Below are 12,554 nucleotides of genomic sequence, written 5' to 3' on the forward strand. Positions count from 1 at the left end.
GGATGTGCAGACCCATCCCCTCTGCGCTAGAGCAAGGGTATCCATATGAGAAAACCCAGAGAGGAAGAGAAATCTCATCCTGCAACTGATGGGAATGCGTAAAAGTCAATGAGAAAATTCCTCGTGGCTTCTCCAGCCAAAAAGGGGGCTCAGAACAATTCCGGCTCCAGTTTGCTAAAAGCCTGCCCCAAAGTTAGGGGAAAAAAGACAACGTTCAGGGTTATTAAAGCCTGACACCCGAATTAAGACCCCCTCATTGGTGCTTTTCTGGGGTAAAAGCACCCAAACTCGGGAGCCATGCAAGTTTCCAAAGCTGTGCGCACCGGCTGGGAAACGCAACCCCAACAGCTCCCCAAAGCCTCCTGCTGCCACAGGGCATCCCAGCATTGACCCCATAACCCAGATTAGGGAGCAGCATGCATGGGACCGGCTTAGGAAAATGCAATCAAGGGGTGGGGAGGAGGTAATGGGATAGAGAGGCTCTCTGCAAGGTCAGCAAGAACCCTGCCGCCGTCCTCCCGGCCGCATCCTGCCCCTTTTCCCGTGCCCTAAGGGATCATGCAGGATGTCCCAGCCCCTGTGGACATCGGGGTTTTCTCTAGCAGGCAGCTCCCAGCAGTGGATCTATAGTCACAATCTGAAAGGTCTTCAGAAAGCGAGCTCCGAGCCCGCTTTGTTCGAGCCTATCCTTCATAATAAAATAAAATCACTACGGGCTTTTACAGCAGAGCAATATTGCAATTGCAGGCGGCAGAAATTTGGACCATTACTGTCGAATGCCATAGGATGCTGGTGGCACACTACCCATTAAAGCAGGGGGAGCCAGAAAGAACAAGCGTGGGAAGAAACGCTCCTTTCAGCGCCGCTCTCCTCCGTTTGTTTAGATCAGTTACTGCCTGAAATTATTACACACAGCCCTACAAATTCGCAGAAAACCACGTCACGGCAACGAGCCCCCATGACAAATACCGAGAAACGAAGCGGGGATTTGATATTAAGAGCCCTGATGGGGTGTTTGCAGGGACAAGAAAAGGGAACAGCGCCCTGGGAGCACCCACGAGATGCCCACCCGTGTTACAAGGGGAGAAATCCCTTCTGCCCAGCGTGGTGGCACCCAGCACGGAGCCACCCAAAAGCTGCTGCCACCTCAGCCCGAGCCTCCCAGTTCCCCAGTGGGTCATACTGGGATGGCAGCACCTCCGGGCTGGCTCAGAGCCGGGTGTCCCCAACCCCTTCCAGCAGCTCATCCACCAAAATTCGGCCCCGCTGCCCGCACTCACACTGCACCGTCAGGTAGGCGGAGGCGGATGGCGAGCGGCCCAGGCTGTTGCTCGGGATGCAGGTGTATTTTCCAGCATCCTCTGGCTTCACCCGGAAAATGATCAGCGTCCCGTCGATCAGGATCCGCACCCGCAGCTTCAGGTCGCTGCGAGAGACCAGGGGAGGAGAGGTGAGGGGGGGAGAACGCCGGAGGAGGAGCAGCAGGGAGCGAGGGCAGCCCCGGCACGGGATGAGGGGAAGGCGCCGTCCCAAACTCACTTCTTGAAGTAGACGTTCTCCTCCTCCCAGTACCACAGATAGGTGAGGTTCCCTGGGTACGCCTCGGCCTGGCAGGTGAACAGCGCATCCTGGGAGATGTTGACCGTGATGTTCTCCGGAGGGGAAACGATGAAGGGTGGGCCTGGGGAAGGAGAGCAAGGTTATGGGAAGGTTACGAGCAAGCACCACCCCTATGGGGACACGGGCTGGAGCCAGCAGCCCCGAAAATACATCCTCCTGTGTGTGCCAAATGAGCCATGAGGAACCCCATCCCATGGGACGACGGGGCTGTCCCAAAGGGCATGGTGCTCCTGGGGTCCATCCCTGCACCCTCAGAGCTCCGCTGCCTCTCCCTTGGCACACAAGCTCCCACCTCGCTCAATCCCGAGCACATTTCCTTGATCTCACCACCCGCAGGAGCCCAGGAAAAAAGAGCAAGCTGCCCAGATGAGCGGTGAGGGGCACAGCTCGCTGCCTGGACGCACAGCAGAGCGCAGGACACCTCCAGCTCCTCTCTCTGCCGGTAGCTGTTGACCTAATTAAAGGTTGATTTAATAAAAGAGGGAGCCGAGCGCCGAGGAGCGGGAGGCCGGCCATGTATCACCGCTATCTGACGAGGCGCTTTGTGACGTGCTCAATCTTTCCCCGCTTTCCAAACAAAACCGAGCTGCAATCAGGGCCCGGCTGCTAATCGGCACAGCTGCTCCAGCAAGCTGACAGCCCGGCCACCGGGGTGCCCCAATTACGTGGCTTTCTCTGCCCTACAAACAGGACACAGAGCACTGGGCACCGGGCACGGTGCCGGCGAGTCATTTTGGCCCTGGCTTTAGCAGCTCCATCCCAGTCCCCCCCCCAAAATCTCCTGCCACACCCGTGCTGGGGATGGAGGGGATGCGGGCACACGCCGTGGGGGCCGTGCCGGTGCTGGCCGGGTGCCCAGCGCAGCCGCTTCCACAGGAAGGCACCGGCCGTAATCCTGCTCCCCGTGCCATCAGATGAGCTGGCAGGCTCTGATGTTATTTAAACGTCTGGGGTTTGGGCTTCATTTCCTTGTTTATTTATTGATGGCGTTTTTAATGGAAGGCTGCGGGCAGCAGGGGTGGCAGCCTGCTGCAGCCAAGCCGTGCCGGGGACCAACCCAGGGCTGTGCCACCCACTGCTCAGGGTGCCCACTGTGCCACGGGGAGGTGGCTGGGGTGCTCCCAGGGATAATTCTGCAGTGGCACAGCCCTAACATCATCCCTAACGCACCCACACAGCCCCAAGCACATCAGGGCACCATCACAGCCCTCCTTGCCTCCTCCCAAACCCTCATGTCCATTCTTTGATTTATTGCCAGCCCAGGACCAGCACCAGAAGGAGTCTTTGGATCAACTGGATGAAGGCAAGCCCCTTCCCCATGAACAAAGTGGGATGCACCAGGGCAATCCGCCCTCTCCCATCCCCCAGAACCTCAGAGAGGCAGCACATTCAGTGATTCCCCCTCCAGCCCCTGGGGACACCGAGGATGACCCCGCAGGCACCACGCAGGGATCCTACCTTGGACGAGCAGGCGCGTGGTGTGCACGGCCTCCCCCTGGATGCTGTAGGCTCGGCAGGTGTAGGCACCCCTGTCCTCCCGACTGACCGAGAGCACCGTCAGGCTGCCGTCGCTCACCTGGGGGACAGGAGGGGACTTTGGAGCACATGGGGACCCCATGAGACCCCCCCCCCCCGCATGGGGATGCTCGCTCCCTCCCCGCTTCCTCAAGGGCAGGGAGGGTGGAGATGGAGAGGAGCTGCTGCTGCTGCTCGAGCCGGCTGAGAAATGGGCTTCCCCAACTCTGCAAGACTTCGATATTAATAAACCAACACACGCACTGCTGCTCGACGCCAAGGGGGGAAAAAAAAAAAATAAAAAAAAAAACCTCGCAACGTATTCGTCTCCTGCAGGAGTGACTGACGCGCAGCAGACTCCAAACTGCTCCGCTCCTGCCAAATGCGTCACAGCAAGCCGTGCTCTGCTCTGCAAGGAGCGGGGAGCCCCACGGGAGGATCCCTGCCCGCCCCGATCCCACAGGACCTGCTCTGTGTCCCCAGGGAGAAGCTGAGCCCTGTTGCTATCAGGGCCTGGGGTCGTGCAGGGGGCACAGAAGCCAAGCAGCTCCCCACGGACAACAGCACCCACATCCCACGGGCACGGAGAGACCCACGGCCCCACACAAGCCACCAGCCCCAGCCTGGCCCCACAACGCTGCCCCACAGCCCCACAAGTGGCCAAATCCCCATCAGGACCCCGGAGACGTGGCAAAAAAGGGCTGGGGAGCATCACCCCCAGAGGCTGCAGCATCCCCCCCCAGCAAGCGAGAGCCGCACTCCCAGGCAGGCTCCCTCCCCGCCGCTCACTCTGCCTCATCCTTCTATTTCAATTAGTAACAAATGATTCCTAATTACTCTCATTAGTGCCTGCGCTGATTCCAATGCCTGATTTACCAATTACGGCTCGGGTGGAATCGCTGCCTGGGAGAGGAGTGGGAGCCTCTGGGATGGGAAACGGGTCCTGGGGCGGGGAGAGCCCCCCCTGCCCAAACCGTCCCCCTTCTCCCCCTCGTTCCCAAGGCGCAGCCCCCACCCAAAACCCATGGGGGGTCCAGCAGAGCCCCCAGCAGCCCCACCACCAGAAACCCCCCCTCCTATGGCCAAGAAGCAGGGAGAAGTGCTGAGAAAGCAGGGCTGGTTACAGACACATCGCAGCTGCAACACCACCACTTTGTCACCCACCCTGTCCCTGATTTAAGGGACACGTGGGGGGGTCCATGGGGTGCCACCCCCCCTCATGCACCTACCTGGTACTTGCTGCTGGCGGCCAGCAGCTCTCCCTCCCTCAGCCAGGTGACGATGGGCTTGGGGTTCCCGAATGCCATGCAGGTCAGGGTGACGCTGCTGCCTTCCTTCGCCTCCACGTACTGCGGCGGCGTCTCCGTGAAGGTGGGGGGAGCTGGGGGGCAGAGGGAGACCCCGTCACACCCCCCGGTCCCACGCGCTGTCACCCTTGCAGTGGCACGGTGACAGAGTTGAGGTGGCCACACGCAAGGTGGGGACACCCCCCGAGCCCCCACCTCCCCAAAAAAGGGGCTCTGAAGTGCAAACGGGGCTCAGGCTGCGGGGACAGCAACGTTACAGGGGCTGTCCCCATCGTGCCCTACAGCCCAGAGGTAAGGGGCAGAGCCAAAAACCCTTGGAGGGCACCCCGGGGTGCCAGCCCCTTCTGCACCCTCCTCCCCAGTGGCTCCCTGTGTGGCTTTCCCCCCCGCTTCCCATCACACATTAACTTGCTATTGTCAAAACACAAGAAAACACCGCAGTGCAGATCGAAAGGCTCCTTTCTGATTAAAGAGGCTGGCAGGATTACAGCCCGCCCCTAATTACCAGCAGTTGTTAAAGCCCACTTTCGAGGAAGACAGGTTGGCAATTTAATCTGCTCGGGAAAAAAAAAAAAAAAAAAAGAATGATATTTTGTGCCTCCCAAAATGATTTTTTTTTATTTTCCCCCTAAGAAAATTAAGCATCCTATTGTGCCAGGGGGAAAGCCACAGCCCTCCCCCTGAAAGCTGTTTCCTGTGGCTGGAGGATTACAGTTATTGTTTCGTTATTAAACCCCTGGGTACCCAATAAAACCCATTTTGAGACCCCTCTGTGCAGGGCCAGGATGCTCGGAGCAGCCTGGGACGCTGGAGGCAACACCCAGCAGCTCCCAGGCACCCCGGAGCCCTTTGGGGCTGGGCAGGGAGGAGGCTATAAACCCAGCCAGCAGCTCTGTAGGATTTTCATCGAGGCCATCACAGCTGGCTTCCTTTCCTTTTTCTCCCTTTCTCCTCCTCCTCCTCCTTCCTCCCTTCCCAGGCTCTCCGAGCTCACCAGCAGCTCGGCCCCGCATGGCAGGGGAGCGCACAAGGACGGAGCTGCCGCGCTCCCCGCCACCACGAGCCCTGCTTGCGCAGCTCCTGCCCGCTAATTGGGCTCAATTAGGCAGCTCTGCACCGTGCCGCAGCCCCGGCGTCCCCCCCAAAGGTTAAATAAATCGCTCAAGGTCGGGCACGGCGGCGGCGAGGAGCCGGCAGCGCCCCACGGCCGCGTCCTGCCTCCAAGCGTGGCTGCCGCTAAAAATAAAGACGTCTCCCGACGTGGAAGACGACAAATTGCTAATTAGCTTAATGCGCGGCGCTAATAAAATGAAAAAGTAATTGGAGTAAATCTGGATTCGGAGAAAACAAAGATTTGATTTTCTGATCTCTTCGTTACGAGGAGATGCAGCCCCAGCCCTGCTTCTTGATGTCTTTCCTTTAAACAAGCTTGGCATAATTAAACTGCGTGATTGCTAATAAAAGTTTGTCCCTTCTGTAAGCGGAGTTCCTGCTTGGAGCTGGCCTGGACGGCTTCTCATTTGTTTAGGAGGTGCAGATGCAATCTAGGTGCAGCGTGAGTCAGAAATCAAAGGGAAAACCGCCCCAGCCCCATGCAGCCCTGCAGCGATCCTACACCCGGCACGGCTGCGCCGGAGCCCTCTGTCCTCCCTGAACAAGGCATCATCCTAGGGAACGGCCCCAAACCATGGCAGTGACGGTGACAGGGACCTGGCCTTTGCTCTGCACGTGCCCTGGCAGTGCTGCCCTGCACCATCTGTGGCTCTGCGGGTGCTGGGTGCCCTCCCGCATCGCCCTCTGCCAAGTCCCAGCCCCGGCAGCCTGTGCGGTCGGGCTTGCCAAACCTGGAGGGCTCATTACCATCCTCGTTACCTATCAGGACTAGAAAGCCACACATGAAATCACACCCTGCAGCCCAGCTTAATGAGCTGCACCATCCTCACACACCACTGTGAAACACAGGCCACAGCGCTGCGAGAACACAAGGCCCCGCACCATGGGCATGTGAATGGGGTCAGCAAGGGATGGATGCTGATTTTGCCCCCCAAGTCCCAATGTACAAGCATTCCTGCCCTCCTCCTGGCCCCCACAACACACTCATCCCTTATCCATCACCATCCCTGCTCACTCAGCTCATCCCCAGCCCGCTCCCAGCCCAATTGTGCTCTCCAAGGGTGCAAAATCCCAGAGTATCTTATCCCAGGGGCCATCCCCGGGACAGAGCAGCGACACCAGCGCCAAAAGGGACTGGATACAGAGCTGCCCACGAACCCCGAGCCCACCCTGTGCCTCCAGCCAGGACTCACCGTTGACCGTGAGGTGCACCCAGCTGCCGTTGTGGAAGGTGTCGTACTGCTGGTCCAGCATCAGCACCTTGCACTCGTACCAGCCCTGGTCCTCGGAGCGCACCTGCTCAATGCGCAGGGACGCCTTGTCGTGCAGGCTGGCCCTGCCTGCGGGGGCAGAAAGCAAAACCCATCAGCCCCAAAACCCCACGTCCCACACCGGCTGCCCTAACCCCACAAACACATCCTTGCAGGGGATATCTCAACCCGCTGCAAACACCAAAATCGAGCTCCCCAAGGCAGCAGCACGTTGAGATGGCTCTACCCCAGCGTGCCATCCCCAGCCCCCAGAGGTGCCACCAGCCACACGGGGAGGGTGACACGTGTTGGTGCGCAGCCACGTGGGCTCTGCACCTCCAGCAGAGCCCTGCCACCTCCACGAGGAGATGTCCCCAGAGGGGTCCGATCCCGTGCCCTGCTCCCCTGAGCATCCCCCAGGCTCGCAGCTGCTCCGGGGCACAGCGGCAGCAGCCGCCACCGCCACCACGCGTCACCCTGGGTTTCTCTGCCTCGGTTGCTCCCGTCCCACGCAGCCCAGCTGGCTTCCTAGTGCTGCTGCTTAATTAAAACCAACTGGGTGGAAAGAAAGCAATGAGAGGCAGAGCGCGCGCGCGGTTTCCTATGGAGGAGCAGATTGAGCAGAGCCGCACGCTCGGCGGCACGGCACCGCTCGCCTCACGGCCCCCCGGCCCCCAGCCCCGCATCCCCCAGCCTCACCTGCATACCCCGGGTCGACATGGGGAGGGTAGAACCCGAACTTGATGAAGATGGGGATGGGGACGCCGAACTTGAACCACTCCACCACATAGGGAGGCGGCTGCCCCGTGAGCGGGTGGATAACGTCGCATCCCAGGATCACGCTCTCGCCAGCGCGAGCGGTCACAAACTCGGGCTCCTCCCTCGAGCCGAGGGCACCTGCAAGGGGAGGAAGGCAGAAACCGCGGCTGTTGTAGGGGCTGAGCCTGCTGCCCATCACTGGAACCCCTTGGGAAAACCCAGGCTCCAACCCCAAGGGCTCCCCAACCCCAAAAACCAGAAGCGCACCCACTTGCACGCCCCCATCCTCCCCAAAAGCCACAGGAGCTCGGTGAGCAGGGCCAAGCACCCACAGCTGTGGCATGCCCTGGGACGTGGCCGTCCCGCAGGAGCCATTCCAGGTGGCCCAGTCTCTGTCCTTGGGTGTCACCGAGAGCCCCAGGCTCGAAACTCGTCTGCGACTTGTGATTCTGGCACCCCACTTCCCCCCCCCTGGCTGGAGCAATTAAACTCGCTGCTCTCAGCCTTCAGCCAAGGCTCTGCTCCACCCTGGCTGCATCTCCCAGCTCGGCTGCAGCCTGTTATCATCCTGCTCTTTTCATCAGCAGCAAAGCTCGGCACCATCCTCAGCACAGCTTTCAAAAAGGGAGACGGGGAACCAGGGCAGGGAGGTGCCCGGCCCCAAATCGCCGCTCGCCTCTTTCCCACGGCTTCACCCCCTGCAGAAAGGGAGCTCACGCCTTTGAGAGGGGAGCAGCAGCAGTGAGAAAGCACCGGCACAGCCAGCACAAGGAGGAAAAAAAAAAAAAACAGGCTGGGCTTTCAGAGCTCCCTGCAACCCCAAAACATCAATATGATGGAGCTGGGGGGGGGGAGCCCGATGCGGCACGGGGCTCCGCAGCAGCTCCACGCACCACCTCACGCCCCTTCCCTTCCTGCAGCACTGCAGGCTGGGGATTCCCGAAACTGCAGATGTGGGGTTTGGGCTGGCCAAGCACCTCTCCTCCGGCGCATCACGGATGGGGGGGGACCCCCTTTTTCCCCCAAACATCCGCCAACACCCGGCCACTGCCCGCTCCCAGGGGGATGCTCGGGGAGGGATGCTCTGCTCGGGGAGGGATGCTCGGGGAAGCACGTTCCCACTCCTCCGTGCTGCTCTTCGGGGCCGCCGGTGATTGGCGGTGAGTGACATCACCGCTTCCCCGCCGCGGGAGCCGAGCATCACCGGCTATTTTTGGCTCCGGCACAAGCGCGCACCACCGGCCGCGCCATGCTGTGCCGTGCCGCCATCCCTCCCGGTGTCCCACGGGATGGAGAGCTCCGCCGGCTGCACCCAGAGCCCTCCGTGCACCGTAAAGTGGGTGCCCGTGGAGGACGGCAGCCCTCGGCCCTGCATCAGGCCAGGCATCCCCGCTCCCTGCAGCACCGGGTGATGCGGGGAGGGCCGCTCGCAGGCGGAGGGGAGGGCGAAGGCATCGCGCCGCAAGCTGCTCGCCAGGAGCCTTTGCTGCATTGCACACCCTCTGCTAGCGCTCAGCCCTTGCTGGAGCTCATCCCTGCCACTGGGGTCCTGCCCGAGCAGGCAAGGGGGTGGTGGTGGGGATGGGGCCACCGTGGCCCCCTTCGCACCGCCCCGGTGGCACGCTCGCACCTCCGGGGCCTCGTTATCGCTGCATCACCGATGAGCTCAGGCGTTCGCACCCTGTCAGCAGAGACAGCATCGGCTCTGCCCAGATGGTGAAGAGCTGCAAGGATCCAGCCCAGCACCAACAGCACCACAGGGACCTCGTCAGCACCCCCAGGACCTCGCCAGCACCCCCAGCTCCCCTGCCCTTGCTCCCACCCGCACGTGCCCGGCTGCGGCAGCAGGAGGGGACGGGTACCAGCGCAGCCTTGGGATGCAGCCAGCCTCCCAGCAGGAGCTGAGACGGCACTGGGAGCACTGGGATTTCCCCCCCCCGGCTGCCCACAGCCCCCCTGCGCCGAGCGGGGACGGCAGCTGTCACGTGCAGCTCAAGAGCATCCAAGGACAGCGCTCGCCCTGCCTCCCCGGCGCGGGCGGCTGTCTCGGCCCAGCGGGTCCCCAGCACCCCGCCGGGTGCCGCAGCACCATCCACGACCTTCCAAGGGACAGTGTCCCCGCTTTCCACCGGTGACAGAGGACAAAACCTCCCCACCGACCACTCACTGAGGCAGCAGGAGGCAGCCAGCCTGAACCCCTGTGCTCCCCAGCTCCATCCCCGGCGCCCTGCTCCTACCCAAGCCCAGCAGCCCCGAGGGACAGGACAGTTTTCAACTCCTAAAAGCCCAGCAGAGCATCGATGCGCACACAGCTGAGCTTGCAGAGACACAAAGCACGCTGCCTGTGAGGGTAACCACTGCCACATGCCCAGACACCACGGGGATGGGCCCTGGGGAGCCCCTGCTTGGAAGCCACTCGCTCCTGGGTCCCCCAAAGGTGACCCCAAGCAGCTCCCCCCTCACCCAAAGGCCCAGCGCTCACCAAACACCCATGGCCTCGGGATTGCAAGCGCCAGAACGTGCGTGGAGGAAAAATAGGTCAGTGCTGGCAGCTCGCAGCGCCGGTGTCCCCTGCACAGGCCGGCGGGTGACGGCGCGTGGCTGCGCTCATCCTCACACAGCCAAAGCTGGCCGATGGGCAGCACAGCAAACAAGCCCCCAGCATCCCCCAAATCAGCTCTGCTGCCTCCAGATTTGCACTTTTACACCCAAAATGAAGGTCCCAGACATGGGTTCCCCACTCCAGGGCTGAACGCCAAGGATGGGCACGCAGGAATCCCCTTTGTGTCCCCACTTCCAGAGGGGAATGGGGACAGCACCCAGCTCTGTGCCCATCAGGAAGCAATGGGGCACCCCATTGGGTCACCAATGGGTCAGGGACACGGGCTCTGCCCCTTCCCAACCCACAAACCCAGCCCAGGTGCTGCTCCCGACCCCACCACATTCAGGCTTCCCTCGCCGCCCCAGCTCCTGGAAGCGTATAAATAATGGAGACTGCAGCTTTCCATTAAAAGAAGTGATTCTCACCCTCACATTTGTGGAGAAATGCTTGAAAACAACCCGCAGATGCCAGAAGAAACAGAGCACAAACAGAAAGGGTATTTTTAAACGCGCTTGATTTTCCCAGCCAAGTTCAGGGGGGTTCGAGACTTAACCTGGGGCTTCAAAACGGGGTCAGCAGCGAGCGCCACGGCTGGGATGCAAACCCCAAGTGCCCCCCTAGAGCAGCAGCTCACACCAAGCTGGGGGTGCTTCGTAAAGAAAAACAAGCAATCAACAGGCTTCGTCATCAGAGCGGATCCAGGAAAAATAAAAGCACACAGTGTGCCAGGAGGCAGGAATACAAGATGTGGAGGTGGAGTTGAACACATCCCAACGGGAGAGGGAAGGCTGCCATCACGTAAGACGATGCCATCACGGGGCTCCCAACGAGGCTGGGGCCACCCAGATCCGGGCTTTCAGTCCCTCCTGTCCCACACGGCACGAGGCTTGGCTGTAAAATTGGGGGATATCCCTTCGGATGTGCTTGCAGGACCCATCCCATGGAGGATGGGGCCAGCAGAAATCATCCCAGGGAAGAGCAGGGTCGCCCCAAGGACAAGCAGAGGCTGAGGAGCCCTGAAGCAGCCAGCGATGCTGGGCCAGGAGGGGCTGGCACCGGGACACCAGCTGGGGATGCAGCTCTGCAGGGCACAGGATGCACACAGAAGTCAGAAAGCTGTGAGGAGCTGCTCTGGAAACCACCCCGAGAAGCAGCCCAACCCTGCAAGCCACAAGCACAGCACCCCCCGTGCACCCAGGGGTGCTCGCAGCCCCCCAAGAGCATCCGTCTGTCCCCCCTGGGCAGCCACCACGCAGCCCGCTCCCCTTCCCCCAGCTTCAAAGCAGCATCTGCTTTTTTTTCAGCCAGATTCCTGCTTTTTAAACCCAATTTTCCAGATGGACGGACTGTGCCGCACGGAGGTCAAGCGACTCGCCTCAAGGTCACGCAGGGAGAGGCGGCGGCGGCGCGGGATCAGCAGCTTGGCGGCGAGCTTGAACCCCGTCCTGGGGACAAGGGACAGCCCGTGCAGCAGCCGGTGCCATCCCGAACCTGGGTGCTGCCCCACAGCGATGACACCGGTGGGATGGTGCCCATCAGCACCCATGGGTGCGCACCCAACACTGTGCCACCCATTGGGGTGCAGGGATGAAGCACACAAGGTGACCTGCTGGTGGTGACAGCACCGTCCCCATCACCCCATTGCCATCCCCATCGCCCCAGCACCATCCCACCAGGAGGAATCAGAGCCGAGGTGTCCCCGTGCTCAACACCAGCATCTGGGCACCTCCCGGGAGCCATCTCCCAGCAACAACCAGCAGCTCCCCGAGCAGCTGCTGCAGCAGAACGGCCCCGGGGGAGACCTGCTGCTGCATCTGCTGCCCGCACACCCACGGCAGCCCCGCGCCCCGGTGCCACCGCCCCGCCACTGTCACCATCCTCCGGCTCCTAACTCTGGTGCGAGCACTCGGCGTGCTGACAGCCGAGCCGCCCGCCAGCAGCTCCTGAATCACGCTGTTCCTGGCTCAGGCAATCCTCCCACCAATGCCAGCCTCTCCAGCAGGAAGCAGGAGAAACGGAGTTGTTTTTCTGAGGCCAGCTGGTCACCGAGGGCCTCGGGCTCGGGAGATGCCTGCAACAGGGAAGGGAAGGGGGAGAGGCTCCTCCATCCGTGCGGGAAGGGACCGTGCCGGCTGCTCGCCCAGCTCCAGGGCCTCACTGCCACCCTCCAGCAGGGAGGTGAATGCTCTGACCTGTCCTGCAGCAGCTCCGGAGGGGAACGCAGGCTTGCAGAGTCCTCCCAGCACGGGGGAAGCCGCATCGTCCATGCCGAAAGGCAACCAAGCCAGAAAAGCATCACCGCAAGAATCCGCCGCCGAGCGCCACGGCGCACGCGCCCCTCCCTGCCCTTCCATCCAACAGGTCAAGAGGAGCAAAAAATCCTCCAGG

General features: G+C 61.4%; 1 protein-coding gene across 5 annotated transcripts in view; it reads right to left on the bottom strand.

Moving 5' to 3' along the window:
• IGSF9B (immunoglobulin superfamily member 9B) overlaps window positions 1-12,554 on the bottom strand; it is a 51,345-nt gene that overhangs the window by 36,076 nt on the left and 2,715 nt on the right. For all 5 annotated transcript variants that reach the window (XR_005260933.2, XR_005260934.2, XR_011804873.1 and 2 more), the window contains exons 2-7: window positions 7,505-7,702; window positions 6,749-6,895; window positions 4,365-4,516; window positions 3,079-3,196; window positions 1,540-1,681; window positions 1,281-1,426 (exon numbers count right to left, since the gene is read on the bottom strand). Coding sequence is in view for 2 of the 5 variants with exons in the window: in XM_038167642.2 (XP_038023570.2) it covers window positions 1,281-1,426; window positions 1,540-1,681; window positions 3,079-3,196; window positions 4,365-4,516; window positions 6,749-6,895; window positions 7,505-7,702 (903 nt within the window). In the remaining 3 variants the exon portion in view is untranslated. The remainder of the gene's footprint in view (window positions 1-1,280; window positions 1,427-1,539; window positions 1,682-3,078; window positions 3,197-4,364; window positions 4,517-6,748; window positions 6,896-7,504; window positions 7,703-12,554) is intronic.

The sequence above is a fragment of the Anas platyrhynchos genome, chromosome 25 (genome assembly GCF_047663525.1).
Source record: "Anas platyrhynchos isolate ZD024472 breed Pekin duck chromosome 25, IASCAAS_PekinDuck_T2T, whole genome shotgun sequence".
NCBI classification, from domain to species: Eukaryota; Metazoa; Chordata; class Aves; order Anseriformes; family Anatidae; genus Anas; species Anas platyrhynchos.